Raw genomic sequence first — 18,626 nt, 5'->3', positions numbered from 1 at the left:
TTGATATGCGGTCTGGCCTGTTGGTTAATATTAGGTCTAGCAGTGCCCCCCTCCTTGTTGGGTCCTGAACCAGTTGTGAAAGGTAATTGTCTCTCATAGTTGTCAAAAACCGATTACCTTTGCTGGAACTGCAGGTTTCTGTTCCCCAATCTATTTCAGGGAAGTTGAAGTCCCCCATAATAATGACTTCTCCTTGAGTCGCAGCTTCATCTATTTGCTTTACGAGGATATTCTCCATTGCTTCCATTAGTTTTGGAGATTTATAACAAACCCCTATCAGTAATTTATTATTTTTTCCCCCTCCCCTTATCTCCACCCACAGGGACTCTACATTTTCATTAAATTCACCTATATTATCACGCAGGATGGGTTTTAAGGAAGATTTTACATATAGACACACCCCTCCCCCTCGCTTATCTGTACGGTCATTTCTGAACAGGCTATAGCCCTGCAAGTTAACAGCCCAGTCATGGCTCTCATCCAGCCACGTCTCAGATATCCCCACCATGTCATAATTATGCTCCAACAACATTAGTTCTAATTCATCCATTTTGTTGGCGAGGCTTCTGGCATTAGTATACATGCACTTGATGTTTCTCTCTGTACCTCTATTCTTTCCTAAATTACTAACTGTTCTAACCCCACCCCCCATGCCACCGCCACCCCCAACTTCCTTATTTGTGCCCAGGTTTCTATCTGCACTATCTTCCCCTCCTATAAAATGAATATCCTCCCCCCCAATCCCTAGTTTAAACACCCCTCCAACCTTCTAACCATTTTCTCCCCCAGCACAGCTGCACCTTCCCCATTGAGATGCAGCCCGTCCCTAGCGTAGAGCCTGTAGCCAACTGAGAAGTCGGCCCAGTTCTGCAGGAACCCAAACCCCTCCTTCCTACACCAATTCTTGAGCCATTTATTAACCTCCCTAATCTCCCGTTGCCTCTCTGGCGTGGCACGTGGTACAGGCAGTATTTCGGAAAATACCACATTGGAGGTCCTTGCTTTCAGCTTGCAGCCTAATTCCCTGAAATCATCTTTAAGGACCTTCCAAGGTGAAGGACAGAACGCATTTTCTGACTAAAAGATGGGTACAGGTGGGATATCATGCCACATGTTCAGCATACTCTAGGGGGGTCAGCATCCTCATCTGTGCTGGGGTTCCTTTTGAGTATCACAAAGTGGTTATAGATCAGTCGGGTAGATTCGTATGTCTGATGTGGTTGGTTTCAATTTATATTCCACCACCATATTGTGGAAAGGTGATCGACAGTTCTGGAGATAATGGAGGAGACACCGGGGATACCATTTTTGATAATAGGGGACTTTAACAATATTCCGGACACACATTGGGATAGGGGGAGACGAGAGCCGTTAAAGTCGGGTGGTAACTGTACATCATTTGGTGCTGTCCTGAGGGAGACTGCTCTACAGGATTTATGGAGGATTTCTCATCCTGGAGTGTACAAATATTCCTGTTTTTCATCCTCACGGGGGGAGCGCGGCCGATCGCGGCTGGGTGTCAGCTGACTATCGCAGCTGATATCCGGCACTATGTGCCAGGAGTGGTCACGGACCGCCCCTGACACATTAACCCCCGGCACACTGCGATCAAACATGATCGCAGTGTTCCGGCGGTATAGGGAAGCATCGCGCAGGGAGGGGGCTCCCTGCGTGCTTCACTGAGACCCCCGGAGCAACGCGATGTGATCGCGTTGCTCCAAGGGTCTCTTACCTCCTCCTCCCTGCAGCAGGCCCGGATCCAAAATGGCCACGGCATCCGGGTCCTGCAGGGAGGTGGCTTCACAGCGCCTGCTCAGAGCAGGCACCGGGAAGCCTGGAGGAGCTGTGCACGTCAGATCGCCGTGCTGTGCAAACTGTGCAAATCCTGGGGCAATGTTATAGTGTAAAAAAAAAAAAAATATTCACATGTGTAAAAAAAATTTAAAAAAATTAAAATAAAAATAACCCCCCTGTTATGGACCTGGTGGTTAGGTGCACCCGGAATGACCTGATAGTTATACACGGAACCGGGACTAGCTCTGGGGAAGTGGGAACTCTGCTGACCGCAAACCCTACTCCTATCACACACACTAGAAATAGCCGTGAAGCGTGCCTGACTCTGCCTAGACGCCTCTTCACAGCCTAAGAGCTAACTACCCCTAAAGATAGAAAACAAAGCCTCACCTTGCCTCAGAGAAATTCCCCAAAGGTAAAGGCAGCCCCCCACAAGTATTGACTGTGAGTTAAGAGGAATACACAAACACAGGAATGAAATAGGTTTCAGCAAATGAGGCCAGTCTAACTAAACAGATTGAGGACAGAAAAGGAATCTTTGCGGTCAACACAAAAAACTACAAATAACCACACAGAGTGAGCAAAAAGACCTCCGCACCGACTCACGGTGCGGTGGTGCCACTCTGCACCCCCAGAGCTTCCAGCTAGCAAAACAATATCATGGTAACAAGCTGGATAAGAAATTTAGCAAGAAAACAATGAGCAACTAATAAACTAGCAGGAACTTAGCTTCCGCTGGAATAGACAGGTCCTCAGAAAGGTCCCAGAGAGATCTGAACCAAGGCTAAGACATCGACAGCTGGCATACACTAACGATCTGAGTGGAGTTAAATAGAGAAGCCAGTCTAGCAACAATGAGGAGCAGGTGAGGAAGGCACCTCAATGGCTAGTAGCTCCACTCACAGCCACCAGAGGTAGTTCACAGACAGAACTCGCCGAAGTACCATTTATGACCACAGGAGGGAGTTCGAGAACGGAACTCACAACACCCCCCCAAAAAAAATATTGTTCCTATAAATACATTTCTTTGTCTAAATTAAAAAAAACAATAAAAGTACACATATTTAGCATCGCCGCGTCCGTAACGACCCGACATATAAAACTGTCCCACTAGTTAACCCCTTCAGTGAACACCGTAAAAAAACAAAAAACCGAGGCAAAAAACAACGCTTTATTATCATACCGCCAAACAAAAAGTGGAATAACACGCGATCAAAAAGACGGATCTAAATAACCATGGTACCGCTGAAAACGTCATCTTTTCCCGCAAAAAAACGAGCAGCCATACAGCATCATCAAAGAAAAAAGAAAAAAAGTTATAGTCCTCAGAATAAAGCGATGCAAAAATAATAATTTTTTCTATAAAATAGTTTTTATCGTATAAAAGCGCCAAAACATAAAAAAATGAAATAAATGAGGTATCGTTGTAATCGCACTGACCGAAAGAATAAAACTGCTTTATCCATTTTACCAAATGCGGAACGGTATAAACGCCTCACCCAAAGGAAATTCATGAATAGCTGGTTTTTGGTCTTTCTGCCTCACAAAAATCGGAATAAAAAGCAATCAAAAAATGTCACGTGCCCAAAAATGTTACCAATAAAAACGTCAACTCGTCCCGCAAAAAACAAGACCTCACATGACTCTGTGGACCAAAATATGGAAAAATTATAGCTCTCAAAATGTGGTAACGCAAAAAATATTTTTTGCAATAAAAAGCGTCTTTCAGTGTGTGACGGCTGCAAATCATAAATATCTGCTAAAAAAACCGCTATAAAAGTAAATCAAACCCTGCTTCATCACCCCCTTAGTTAGCGAAAAATTAAAACATTTAAAAAAATGTATTTATTTCCATTTTCCCATTAGGGTTAGGGCTAGGGTTAGGGCTAGGGTTAGGGTTAGGGCAAGGGTTAGGGCAAGGGTTAGGGTTGGGGCTAGGGTTAAGGCTACAGTTAGGGTTGGGGCTAAAGTTAGGGTTAGGGTTGGGGCTAAAGTTAGGGTTTGGATTACATTTACAGATGGGAATAAGGTTAGGATTAGTGTTATGATCCTAGTGGTAGAGGATCTCTGGTATTCCGGCTAAGTCTGCAAAAACATAGGAACTGCTCTAGGGAGGTGGAAACTGGGCTAACCGCATACCTGATCCTAACACACAACTAGAAGTAGCCGGTGAACGTGCCTACGTTGTTTCTAGACGTCTCGAGCCAGCCGGAGAACTGACTACCCCTAGAGGGAAAATAAGACCTCACTTGCCTCCAGAGAAATTAAACCCCAAAGATATAGAAAGCCCCCAACAAATAATAACGGTGAGGCAAGAGAAAAACACAAACGTAGAGATGAACTAGATTCAGCAAAGTGAGGCCCACTAATCTAGATAGGCAGAAAATAGAAAGTGAACTATGCGGTCAGCAGAAAACCCTGCAAAAACATCCACGCTGAATATTCAAGAACCCCCGCACCGACTGACGGTGTGAGGGGAGAATATCAGCACCCTAGAGCTTCCAGCGAGCTAGAAAATCACATTTTGAGCAAGCTGGACAAAAAACACTAATAATGAAAATGATCCAAAGTATGCAAACAGGACTTAGCTTTTCTTGCATGAGACAGATGGCAAGGAATCAGGAGGAGACCAAATTGGACTGAATACATCGATACCAGGCAAGAGACTGAGTCCTAAGGAGGACTAAATAGGGAACACCCACAGCTTAATGAAACAGCTGAAGCCCAGGCCTGCAGAAAGACATGACTCATACAATACCATTAGTGACCACAAGAGGGAGCCCAGAAATACAGTTCACAACAGTACCCCCCCCCCTTGAGGAGGGGTCACCGAACCCTCACCAAGACCCCCAGGGCGATCAGGATGAGCAGCGTGAAAGGCATGAACCAAATCAGCCGCATGAACATCAGAGGCGACAACCCAGGAATTATCCTCCTGACCATAGCCCTTCCACTTAACCAAATACTGAAGTCTACATCTAGAGATACGAGAATCCAAGATCTTCTCTACTACGTACTCCAACTCGCCCTCAACCAAAACCGGGGCAGGAGGCTCAACAGCAGGAACCACAGGCACCACGTACCGCCGCAACAAGGACCTATGGAACACATTATGAATAGCAAATGACGCTGGAAGGTCCAAACGAAAAGACACCGGGTTAAGGATTTCCAAAATCTTATAAGGACCGATAAAGCGAGGCTTGAACTTAGGAGAGGAGACCTTCAAAGGAACATGCCGAGAAGACAACCAAACCAAATCCGCAACACGAAGTCTGGGACCCACACCGTGGCGGCGGTTGGCAAAACGCTGAGCCTTCTCCTGTGACAATTTCAAATTGTCCACCACATGGTTCCAAATCCGCTGCAACCTATCCACCACAGAATCAACCCCAGGACAGTCAGAAGGCTCAACCTGGCCCGAGGAAAAACGAGGATGAAAACCAGAATTGCAGAAAAAGGGCGAAACCAAAGTGGCAGAACTAGCCCTATTATTAAGGGCAAACTCGGCCAGTGGCAAAAAGGTCACCCAATCATCCTGATCAGCAGAAACAAAACATCTTAAATAAGTTTCCAACGTCTGATTAGTTCGCTCGGTTTGGCCATTAGTCTGAGGATGAAAAGCCGATGAGAACGACAAGTCAATACCCATCTTAGCACAAAAGGATCGCCAGAATCTGGACACAAACTGGGATCCTCTATCAGACACAATATTCTCAGGGATGCCGTGCAAACGAACCACATTCTGAAAGAACAAAGGAACCAAATCGGAGGAGGAAGGCAACTTAGGTAAGGGCACCAAATGGACCATTTTAGAAAAACGATCACACACCACCCAGATGACAGACATCTTCTGAGATACTGGAAGATCCGAAATGAAATCCATGGAAATGTGCGTCCAAGGCCTCTTCGGGATAGGCAAGGGCAAAAGCAACCCGCTGGCACGAGAACAGCAAGGCTTAGCCCGAGCACAAATCCCACAGGACTGCACAAAGGAACGCACATCCCGCGACAAGGAAGGCCACCAAAAGGACCTAGCCACCAAATCTCTGGTACCAAAAATCCCAGGATGCCCCGCCAACACCGAAGAATGAACCTCGGAAATAACTCTGCTGGTCCATCTATCAGGGACAAACAGTCTCTCTGGTGGGTAACGATCAGGTCTATTAGCCTGAAATTTCTGCAGCACTTGTCGCAAATCTGGGGAAATGGCAGACAAAATCACTCCCTCTCTGAGAATACCAGCCGGTTCTGAGACTCCCGGAGAGTCAGGCACAAAACTCCTAGAAAGCGCATCAGCCTTCACGTTCTTCGAACCAGGCAGGTATGAGACCACAAAGTCAAAACGGGAGAAAAACAACGACCAACGAGCCTGTCTAGGATTCAGACACTTGGCAGACTCGAGATAAATCAGATTTTTATGATCAGTCAAGACCACCACACGATGCTTGGCTCCCTCGAGCCAATGTCGCCACTCCTCAAATGCCCACTTCATAGCCAACAACTCCCGATTACCAACATCATAGTTCCGCTCAGCAGGCGAAAATTTTCTGGAAAAGAAAGCACATGGCTTCATCACAGAGCCATCAGAGCTTCTCTGCGACAAAACGGCCCCCGCACCAATCTCAGAAGCATCAACTTCAACCTGAAAGGGAAGAGAGACATCCGGCTGGCACAAGACTGGCGCTGAAGTAAACCGGCGCTTCAGCTCCCGAAAGGCCTCCACGGCCGCAGGAGACCAATTAGCAACATCAGAACCTTTCTTGGTCATATCAGTCAAAGGTTTAACCACGTTAGAAAAATTAGCGATAAAACGACGGTAAAAATTAGCAAAGCCCAAGAACTTCTGAAGGCTCTTAACAGACGTGGGCTGAGTCCAGTCATGAATGGCATGGACCTTGACTGTGTCCATCTCCACAGTAGAAGGGGAAAAAATAAAACCCAAAAAAGAAACCTTCTGTACTCCAAAGAGACATTTTGAGCCCTTCACAAACAAAGCATTATCACGCAGAACCTGAAACACCATCCTGACCTGGTTCACATGGGACTCCCAATCATCAGAAAAAACCAAAATATCATCCAGATAAACAATCATAAATTTATCCAGATATTTCCGGAAGATATCATGCATGAAGGACTGAAACACAGAAGGAGCATTAGAGAGTCCAAAAGGCATCACCAAGTACTCAAAATGACCCTCGGGCGTATGAAATGCTGTTTTCCATTCATCTCCCTGCTTAATGCGCACAAGGTTATACGCACCACGAAGATCTATCTTGGTGAACCAACTGGCACCCTTAATCCGAGCAAACAAATCAGACAACAATGGCAAAGGATACTGAAATTTGACCGTGATCTTATTCAGAAGACGATAATCTATACAAGGTCTCAAAGACCCGTCCTTCTTGGCCACAAAAAAGAATCCTGCACCAAGAGGGGAAGAGGATGGGCGAATATGTCCCTTCTCCAAAGACTCCTTTATATAACTCCGCATCGCGGCATGCTCTGGTACAGATAAATTAAAGAGTCGACCCTTAGGAAATTTACTACCAGGAATCAAATTTATAGCACAATCACAGTCCCTATGAGGAGGAAGGGCACTGGACCTGGGCTCACTAAATACATCCTGGTAATCTGACAAAAACTCAGGGGTCTCAGAAGGAGTGGAAGAAGCAATAGACACCAACGGAGTATCGCCATGAATCCCCCGACAACCCCAACTTGACACAGTCATAGCTTTCCAATCTAAAACTGGATTATGGGTCTGTAGCCATGGCAGACCCAAAACGACAACATCATGCAAATTATGCAGAACAAGGAAGCGAATCACCTCCTGATGTACAGGAGTCATGCACATGGTCACCTGCGTCCAATACTGAGGTTTATTCTCCGCCAATGGCGTAGCATCAATTCCTCTAAGAGGAATAGGAAATTCCAAAGGCTCCAGGACAAAACCACAGCGCCTGGCAAACGACAAATCCATCAGACTCAGAGCAGCACCAGAATCCACAAAAGCCATGACTGAGTAAGAAGATAATGAACAAATTAAGGTCACAGACAAAATAAATTTAGGCTGTAAAGTACTAATGGCGACAGGATTAACAACTCTTTTTAAGCGCTTAGAGCATGCTGAGATAACATGCGTTGAATCACCACAGTAAAAACACAACCCATTTTGACGTCTATGATTTTGCCGTTCGGCTCTGGTCAGAATTCTGTCACATTGCATAGGGTCAGGTGTCCGTTCAGACAGCACCGCCAAAGGATTAGCAGATTTGCGCTCCCGCAAACGCCGATCAATTTGAATGGCCAGAGCCATTGAATCATTCAGACTTGTAGGGATAGGAAACCCCACCATCACATTCTTAATGGCTTCAGAAAGACCATTTCTGAAATTTGCGGCCAGGGCACACTCATTCCATTGAGTAAGCACGGACCATTTCCGAAATTGTTGACAATACACCTCAGCTTCGTCCTGACCTTGATAGATAGCTAGCAACGCCTTTTCAGCCTGATTTTCAAGATTAGGCTCCTCATAAAGCAAACCAAGCGCCAGAAAAAACGCATCAACATTCACCAATGCAGGATCTCCTGGCGCCAGAGAGAAAGCCCAATCTTGAGGGTCGCCACGCAAGAAGGAGATAACAATTTTAACTTGCTGAGTGGAATCACCAGAGGTGTCTCAGAGACAGAAACAATTTACAATTATTCCTAAAATTCAGGAACTTAGATCTATCTCCAAAAAACAGCTCAGGGATAGGTATTTTTGGTTCAGACATAGGACTATGAGTGACAAAATCCTGAATGCTTTGCACCCTTGCAGCAAGCTGATCCACACTAGAAGTCAGAGTCTGAAAATTCATGTCTGCAGCAGAGCTCCAAGCCACTCAGAGTATAAGGGGACGAAAGAAGCTAGACAGACTGCAGCAAGGAAAAAAAAAAAATACTCAGAACTTCTTTTTAATCCCGCTTCTGCGATGCATTAAACATTTCCTTTATGGCCTGGTATACTGTTATGATCCTAGTGGTAGAGGATCTCTGGTATTCCGGCTAAGTCTGCAAAAACATAGGAACTGCTCTAGGGAGGTGGAAACTGGGCTAACCGCATACCTGATCCTAACACACAACTAGAAGTAGCCGGTGAACGTGCCTACGTTGTTTCTAGACGTCTCGAGCCAGCCGGAGAACTGACTACCCCTAGAGGGAAAATAAGACCTCACTTGCCTCCAGAGAAATTAAACCCCAAAGATATAGAAAGCCCCCAACAAATAATAACGGTGAGGCAAGAGGAAAACACAAACGTAGAGATGAACTAGATTCAGCAAAGTGAGGCCCACTAATCTAGATAGGCAGAAAATAGAAAGTGAACTATGCGGTCAGCAGAAAACCCTGCAAAAACATCCACGCTGAATATTCAAGAACCCCCGCACCGACTGACGGTGTGAGGGGAGAATATCAGCACCCTAGAGCTTCCAGCGAGCTAGAAAATCACATTTTGAGCAAGCTGGACAAAAAACACTAATAATGCAAATGATCCAAAGTATGCAAACAGGACTTAGCTTTTCTTGCATGAGACAGATGGCAAGGAATCAGGAGGAGACCAAATTGGACTGAATACATCGATACCAGGCAAGAGACTGAGTCCTAAGGAGGACTAAATAGGGAACACCCACAGCTTAATGAAACAGCTGAAGCCCAGGCCTGCAGAAAGACATGACTCATACAATACCATTAGTGACCACAAGAGGGAGCCCAGAAATACAGTTCACAACAGTACCCCCCCCCCCTTGAGGAGGGGTCACCGAACCCTCACCAAGACCCCCAGGGCGATCAGGATGAGCAGGATGAAGGCATGAACCAAATCAGCCGCATGAACATCAGAGGCGACAACCCAGGAATTATCCTCCTGACCATAGCCCTTCCACTTAACCAAATACTGAAGTCTACATCTAGAGATACGAGAATCCAAGATCTTCTCTACTACGTACTCCAACTCGCCCTCAACCAAAACCGGGGCAGGAGGCTCAACAGCAGGAACCACAGGCACCACGTACCGCCGCAACAAGGACCTATGGAACACATTATGAATAGCAAATGACGCTGGAAGGTCCAAACGAAAAGACACCGGGTTAAGGATTTCCAAAATCTTATAAGGACCGATAAAGCGAGGCTTGAACTTAGGAGAGGAGACCTTCAAAGGAACATGCCGAGAAGACAACCAAACCAAATCCGCAACACGAAGTCTGGGACCCACACCGTGGCGGCGGTTGGCAAAACGCTGAGCCTTCTCCTGTGACAATTTCAAATTGTCCACCACATGGTTCCAAATCCGCTGCAACCTATCCACCACAGAATCAACCCCAGGACAGTCAGAAGGCTCAACCTGGCCCGAGGAAAAACGAGGATGAAAACCAGAATTGCAGAAAAAGGGCGAAACCAAAGTGGCAGAACTAGCCCTATTATTAAGGGCAAACTCGGCCAGTGGCAAAAAGGTCACCCAATCATCCTGATCAGCAGAAACAAAACATCTTAAATAAGTTTCCAACGTCTGATTAGTTCGCTCGGTTTGGCCATTAGTCTGAGGATGAAAAGCCGATGAGAACGACAAGTCAATACCCATCTTAGCACAAAAGGATCGCCAGAATCTGGACACAAACTGGGATCCTCTATCAGACACAATATTCTCAGGGATGCCGTGCAAACGAACCACATTCTGAAAGAACAAAGGAACCAAATCGGAGGAGGAAGGCAACTTAGGTAAGGGCACCAAATGGACCATTTTAGAAAAACGATCACACACCACCCAGATGACAGACATCTTCTGAGATACTGGAAGATCCGAAATGAAATCCATGGAAATGTGCGTCCAAGGCCTCTTCGGGATAGGCAAGGGCAAAAGCAACCCGCTGGCACGAGAACAGCAAGGCTTAGCCCGAGCACAAATCCCACAGGACTGCACAAAGGAACGCACATCCCGCGACAAGGAAGGCCACCAAAAGGACCTAGCCACCAAATCTCTGGTACCAAAAATCCCAGGATGCCCCGCCAACACCGAAGAATGAACCTCGGAAATAACTCTGCTGGTCCATCTATCAGGGACAAACAGTCTCTCTGGTGGGTAACGATCAGGTCTATTAGCCTGAAATTTCTGCAGCACTTGTCGCAAATCTGGGGAAATGGCAGACAAAATCACTCCCTCTCTGAGAATACCAGCCGGTTCTGAGACTCCCGGAGAGTCAGGCACAAAACTCCTAGAAAGCGCATCAGCCTTCACGTTCTTCGAACCAGGCAGGTATGAGACCACAAAGTCAAAACGGGAGAAAAACAACGACCAACGAGCCTGTCTAGGATTCAGACACTTGGCAGACTCGAGATAAATCAGATTTTTATGATCAGTCAAGACCACCACACGATGCTTAGCTCCCTCGAGCCAATGTCGCCACTCCTCAAATGCCCACTTCATAGCCAACAACTCCCGATTACCAACATCATAGTTCCGCTCAGCAGGCGAAAATTTTCTGGAAAAGAAAGCACATGGCTTCATCACAGAGCCATCAGAGCTTCTCTGCGACAAAACGGCCCCCGCACCAATCTCAGAAGCATCAACTTCAACCTGAAAGGGAAGAGAGACATCCGGCTGGCACAAGACTGGCGCTGAAGTAAACCGGCGCTTCAGCTCCCGAAAGGCCTCCACGGCCGCAGGAGACCAATTAGCAACATCAGAACCTTTCTTGGTCATATCAGTCAAAGGTTTAACCACGTTAGAAAAATTAGCGATAAAACGACGGTAAAAATTAGCAAAGCCCAAGAACTTCTGAAGGCTCTTAACAGACGTGGGCTGAGTCCAGTCATGAATGGCATGGACCTTGACTGTGTCCATCTCCACAGTAGAAGGGGAAAAAATAAAACCCAAAAAAGAAACCTTCTGTACTCCAAAGAGACATTTTGAGCCCTTCACAAACAAAGCATTATCACGCAGAACCTGAAACACCATCCTGACCTGGTTCACATGGGACTCCCAATCATCAGAAAAAAACAAAATATCATCCAGATAAACAATCATAAATTTATCCAGATATTTCCGGAAGATATCATGCATGAAGGACTGAAACACAGAAGGAGCATTAGAGAGTCCAAAAGGCATCACCAAGTACTCAAAATGACCCTCGGGCGTATGAAATGCTGTTTTCCATTCATCTCCCTGCTTAATGCGCACAAGGTTATACGCACCACGAAGATCTATCTTGGTGAACCAACTGGCACCCTTAATCCGAGCAAACAAATCAGACAACAATGGCAAAGGATACTGAAATTTGACCGTGATCTTATTCAGAAGACGATAATCTATACAAGGTCTCAAAGACCCGTCCTTCTTGGCCACAAAAAAGAATCCTGCACCAAGAGGGGAAGAGGATGGGCGAATATGTCCCTTCTCCAAAGACTCCTTTATATAACTCCGCATCGCGGCATGCTCTGGTACAGATAAATTAAAGAGTCGACCCTTAGGAAATTTACTACCAGGAATCAAATTTATAGCACAATCACAGTCCCTATGAGGAGGAAGGGCACTGGACCTGGGCTCACTAAATACATCCTGGTAATCTGACAAAAACTCAGGGGTCTCAGAAGGAGTGGAAGAAGCAATAGACACCAACGGAGTATCGCCATGAATCCCCCGACAACCCCAACTTGACACAGTCATAGCTTTCCAATCTAAAACTGGATTATGGGTCTGTAGCCATGGCAGACCCAAAACGACAACATCATGCAAATTATGCAGAACAAGGAAGCGAATCACCTCCTGATGTACAGGAGTCATGCACATGGTCACCTGCGTCCAATACTGAGGTTTATTCTCCGCCAATGGCGTAGCATCAATTCCTCTAAGAGGAATAGGAAATTCCAAAGGCTCCAGGACAAAACCACAGCGCCTGGCAAACGACAAATCCATCAGACTCAGAGCAGCACCAGAATCCACAAAAGCCATGACTGAGTAAGAAGATAATGAACAAATTAAGGTCACAGACAAAATAAATTTAGGCTGTAAAGTACTAATGGCGACAGGATTAACAACTCTTTTTAAGCGCTTAGAGCATGCTGAGATAACATGCGTTGAATCACCACAGTAAAAACACAACCCATTTTGACGTCTATGATTTTGCCGTTCGGCTCTGGTCAGAATTCTGTCACATTGCATAGGGTCAGGTGTCCGTTCAGACAGCACCGCCAAAGGATTAGCAGATTTGCGCTCCCGCAAACGCCGATCAATTTGAATGGCCAGAGCCATTGAATCATTCAGACTTGTAGGGATAGGAAACCCCACCATCACATTCTTAATGGCTTCAGAAAGACCATTTCTGAAATTTGCGGCCAGGGCACACTCATTCCATTGAGTAAGCACGGACCATTTCCGAAATTGTTGACAATACACCTCAGCTTCGTCCTGACCTTGATAGATAGCTAGCAACGCCTTTTCAGCCTGATTTTCAAGATTAGGCTCCTCATAAAGCAAACCAAGCGCCAGAAAAAACGCATCAACATTCACCAATGCAGGATCTCCTGGCGCCAGAGAGAAAGCCCAATCTTGAGGGTCGCCACGCAAGAAGGAGATAACAATTTTAACTTGCTGAGTGGAATCACCAGAGGTGTCTCAGAGACAGAAACAATTTACAATTATTCCTAAAATTCAGGAACTTAGATCTATCTCCAAAAAACAGCTCAGGGATAGGTATTTTTGGTTCAGACATAGGACTATGAGTGACAAAATCCTGAATGCTTTGCACCCTTGCAGCAAGCTGATCCACACTAGAAGTCAGAGTCTGAAAATTCATGTCTGCAGCAGAGCTCCAAGCCACTCAGAGTATAAGGGGACGAAAGAAGCTAGACAGACTGCAGCAAGGAAAAAAAAAAAATACTCAGAACTTCTTTTTAATCCCGCTTCTGCGATGCATTAAACATTTCCTTTATGGCCTGGTATACTGTTATGATCCTAGTGGTAGAGGATCTCTGGTATTCCGGCTAAGTCTGCAAAAACATAGGAACTGCTCTAGGGAGGTGGAAACTGGGCTAACCGCATACCTGATCCTAACACACAACTAGAAGTAGCCGGTGAACGTGCCTACGTTGTTTCTAGACGTCTCGAGCCAGCCGGAGAACTGACTACCCCTAGAGGGAAAATAAGACCTCACTTGCCTCCAGAGAAATTAAACCCCAAAGATATAGAAAGCCCCCAACAAATAATAACGGTGAGGCAAGAGGAAAACACAAACGTAGAGATGAACTAGATTCAGCAAAGTGAGGCCCACTAATCTAGATAGGCAGAAAATAGAAAGTGAACTATGCGGTCAGCAGAAAACCCTGCAAAAACATCCACGCTGAATATTCAAGAACCCCCGCACCGACTGACGGTGTGAGGGGAGAATATCAGCACCCTAGAGCTTCCAGCGAGCTAGAAAATCACATTTTGAGCAAGCTGGACAAAAAACACTAATAATGCAAATGATCCAAAGTATGCAAACAGGACTTAGCTTTTCTTGCATGAGACAGATGGCAAGGAATCAGGAGGAGACCAAATTGGACTGAATACATCGATACCAGGCAAGAGACTGAGTCCTAAGGAGGACTAAATAGGGAACACCCACAGCTTAATGAAACAGCTGAAGCCCAGGCCTGCAGAAAGACATGACTCATACAATACCATTAGTGACCACAAGAGGGAGCCCAGAAATACAGTTCACAACAGATTAGGGTTAGGGGTGTGTCAGGGTTAGGTGTGTGGTTAGGGTTACCGTTGGGATTAGGGTTAGGGGTGTGTTTGGATTAGGGTTTCAGTTATAATTGGGGGGTTTCCACTGTTTAGGCACATCAGGGGCTCTCCAAACGCGACATGGCGTCCAATCTCAATTCCAGCCAATTCTGCGTTGAAAAAGTAAAACAGTGCTCCTTCCCTTCCGAGCTCTCCCATGCGCCCAAACAGAGGTTTACCCCAACATATGGGATATCAGCGTACTCAGGACACATTGGACAACAACTTTTGGGGTCCAATTTCTCCTGTTACCCTTGGCAAAATACAAAACTGGGGCTAAAAAATAATTTTTGTGGAAAAAAAAAAGATTTTTGATTTTCACGGCTCTGCATTATAAACTGTAGTGAAACACTTGGGGGTTCAAAGTTCTCGCAACACATCTAGATAAGTTCCTTGGGGGGGTCTAGTTTCCAATATGGGGTCACTTGTGGGGGGTTTCTACTGTTTAGGTACATTAGGGGCTCTGCAAACACAATGTGACGCCTGCAGACGAATCCATCTAAGTCTGCATTCCAAATGACGCTCCTTCCCTTCCGAACTCTGTCATGTGCTCAAACGGTGGCTCCCCCCCACATATGGGGTATCAGCGTACTCAGGACAAATTGGACAACTTTTGGGGTCCAATTTCAACTGTTACCCTTGGAAAAATACAAAACTGGGGGCTAAAAAATTATTTTTGTGGAAAAAAAAGAATTTTTATTTTCACGGCTCTGCGTTATAAACTGTAGTGAAATACTTGGGGGTTCAAAGCTCTCACAACACATCTAGATGAGTTCCTTAGGGGGTCTACTTTTCAAAGTGGTGTCACTTGTGGGGGGTTTCAATGTTTAGGCACATCAGGGGCTCTCCAAATGCAACATGGCGTCCCATCTCAATTCCTGTCAATTTTGCATTGAAAAGTCAAAAGGCGCTCCTTCCCTTCCGAGCTCTCCCATGCGCCCAAACACTGGTTTACCCCCACATATCGGGTATCAGTGTACTCAGGACAAATTGTACAACAACTTTTGGGGTCCAATTTCTTCTCTTACCCTTGGGAAAATAAAAAATTGGGGGCGAAAAGATCATTTTTGTGAAAAAATATGATTTTTTATTTTTACGGCTCTGCATTATAAACTTCTGTGAATCACTTAATGGTCAAAGTGCTCACCACACATCTAGATAAGTTCCTTAGGGGGCCTACTTTCCAAAATGGTGTCACTTGTGGGGGGTTTCACTGTTTAGGCACATCAGTGGCTCTCCAAACGCAACATGGCGTCCCATCTCAATTCCAGTCAATTTTTCATTGAAAAGTCAAATGGCGCTCCTTCCCTTACGAGCTCTGCCATGCGCACAAACAGTGGTTTAGCCCCACATATGGGGTATCGGTGTACTCAGGACAAATTGTACAACAACTTTTGGGGCCCATTGGAGCTGAAGTAAATTTGTTGTCAAAAAAAGTTAAATGTTCATTTTTATGTAAATATTCCAAAAATTCCTGTGAAACACCTGAAGGGTTAATAAACTTCTTGAATGTGGTTTTGAGCACCTTGAGGGGTGCAGTTTTTAGAATGGTGTCACCCTTGGTTATTTTCTATCATAAAGACCCCTCAAAATGACTTCAAATGAGATGTGGTCTAAAAAAAAATGGTGTTGTAAAAATGAGAAATTGCTGGTCAACTTTTAACCCTTATAACTCCCTAACAAAAAAAAATTTTGGTTCCAAAATTGTGCTGATGTAAAGTAGACATGTGGGAAATGTTACTTATTAAGTATTTTGTGTGACATATCTCTGTGATTTATTGCATAAAAATTCAAAGTTGGAAAATTGCGAAATTTTCAAAATTTTCGCCAAATTTCCGTTTTTTTCACAAATAAACGCAGGTTATATTAAAGAAATGTTACCACAATAATGAAGTACAATATGCCACGAGAAAACAATGTCAGAATCGCCAAGATCCGTTAAAGCGTTCCAGAGTTATAACCTCATAAAGGGACAGTGGTCAGAATTGTAAAAATTGGCCCGGTCATTAACGTGCAAACCACCCTCGGGGCTTAAGGGGTTAAAAGAACTGCACCACTGATAAAGTAGCTACAGCCGGTGACTGAGAAGAATCTGTGACTTCTCTGCATTTAGTGGTCACGACTCACCTGGGTAGTCATATGTAGGAATCTCCTCTTTACACCGCTCATCACCCCTCACATATGTCTCTGTAGTATTAATATGGGTCAGATCTTCACCCTGAAACAAATATTGTAAAAGTCACAGACAGATGGAGAAGTCACATCTATGGTCAGCTCTAATCCTGCCATCTCCACCGTTCTCATTACACAAGTATAAAACATATAATACTGGGGGATAAAACAAGACTGAGCACAAGACCTTCACAGCCGTCTACACATCATAGGGGAGATCTCATGACACCTTCTCTCCATCTACCTGATGATCCTGAGGAACACTGGGATCTTCCTGTTTACAGTCCTCTGGAAGAAGAGGATGAGGACATCTCTCTGGTGTTGTCCTCTTACTGGATAGATCTGGAGGAAACACATACAGGGACTTAAATCATTCTTTACATACAGATAATTATAGGCCGTATAGTATTGAGTCCTGTCTATTACCTGGTGATGTGAGGGGCTGGGGAACCTCCATCATGATGTCCTTGTACAGATCTTTGTGTCCTTCTAAATACTCCCACTCCTCCATGGAGAAATAGACAGCGACATTCTGACACCTTATAGGAACCTGACACATACAATGATACCGTCATCCCTCCCGATCCCTTCATAGTGTTAATGTATAATGTCCCAGCATTCCCAGCAGTGTCACCTCTCCAGTCAGCAGCTCAATCATCTTGCAGATGAGTTCTAGGATCTTCTGGTCATTGATGTTCTCATGTATCAGGTGAGGTGGAGGTCCTGTGATTGGGCTCAGTGGTCTTCCCCATCCTTCAGACACAGGGTCCTGACAGCGCTCACTAGAGGTCTTCTTCACTACCATGTAATCCTGGTTATGGAGAGACACATTAATAAATCTCACTACAGACATTTCCAGAGTCCTCACCTCTCCAGTTCTGTCCATCTGTTATTCCCATAGATAATAATGATGTAATGTGACGTCATCAGAATCTCTCACCTCTCCAGTAAGCCGGAAGAGGATCTCTAGGGTGAGGTGTAATATTCTCTCCGCCATCTGGTCCCTGTCCATATTCATCCTTGATGAGTAATTCAGAAAAATTGTCTCAGTATACAAGATGTCCACTGAGAGATCTGATATTGCAGGGAAATGAATAAGAAGAAAATGAGCCAATGTAACATCATAAAGGATGACAACAATGGGAAACATATCGGGAGATAGAACGTGTAGATGTTGTATTCTCTAGTCTTGTATGGACTGGAACACAAGTTGAATTGCTGACTAAGACATCTCCTCCATGCTCTCAATCACTGGCTAAGTTGGCCATTGCATCAGCAAATTATTGGCTGTAGGAATCATACGTTTGTTGGGACTGACCAGGATGTGCTGCAAAAGACCGGAGAAGATGGAGGTCTGCAGAGACCAGCTGTGGCTGTGAAAAGTCATCATGTCATCTAGACAAGATGGAGATCGAAAGAAAGACGACTCCAGAGAAGATGTAATCCATAAGATACCTGGATGTAAATGATCATTGTATGGTCCACAGTGTGATGATGGCTGCTAATAACAACTCCATGTATTTTCTTACCATTTTTAAGGACACACTGGGAGTTGTTGGGTTGTAAATTCATGCAATACAATGGTTTATGGGGCTGAATTGATATCACAATTCTTTGTTGTACTAAGCTTAGTTCTTGTATTCAAGTACTCTTGGTTCTGGTCATGTATTCATAAACCTGTGGTGGTTCTGGTGATGTATCAATTTAATGATGATGGTTCTGGTGGTGTAGTCAAGTACTGATGGTGGGTCTGTTTATACATTCATGTACTGATGGTGGTTCAGATAATTACCTGGGTATTTAGCCAGCTCTCTGCCTCAGACTAGTGCAAATTGTAGCTTCTTGCTCACTGGTGTAT

At 45.0% G+C, this 18,626-nt stretch overlaps 1 protein-coding gene across 1 annotated transcript in view; it reads right to left on the bottom strand.

Moving 5' to 3' along the window:
- The window catches only part of LOC143768060 (uncharacterized), a 48,044-nt gene extending 29,698 nt beyond the window's left edge, over positions 1 to 18,346 (bottom strand). The window contains exons 1-5 of the mRNA XM_077256731.1: positions 17,709 to 18,346; positions 17,403 to 17,579; positions 17,195 to 17,318; positions 17,013 to 17,110; positions 16,724 to 16,814 (exon numbers count right to left, since the gene is read on the bottom strand). Coding sequence (XP_077112846.1) covers positions 16,724 to 16,814; positions 17,013 to 17,110; positions 17,195 to 17,318; positions 17,403 to 17,579; positions 17,709 to 17,918 — 700 coding nt within the window. The 5' untranslated portion in view covers positions 17,919 to 18,346. The remainder of the gene's footprint in view (positions 1 to 16,723; positions 16,815 to 17,012; positions 17,111 to 17,194; positions 17,319 to 17,402; positions 17,580 to 17,708) is intronic.
- Positions 18,347 to 18,626: the final 280 nt, after the last annotated feature.

Source organism: Ranitomeya variabilis, chromosome 4 (assembly GCF_051348905.1).
Source record: "Ranitomeya variabilis isolate aRanVar5 chromosome 4, aRanVar5.hap1, whole genome shotgun sequence".
Classification (NCBI taxonomy): domain Eukaryota; kingdom Metazoa; phylum Chordata; class Amphibia; order Anura; family Dendrobatidae; genus Ranitomeya; species Ranitomeya variabilis.
This window is presented reverse-complemented; position numbering and strand designations above follow the sequence as displayed.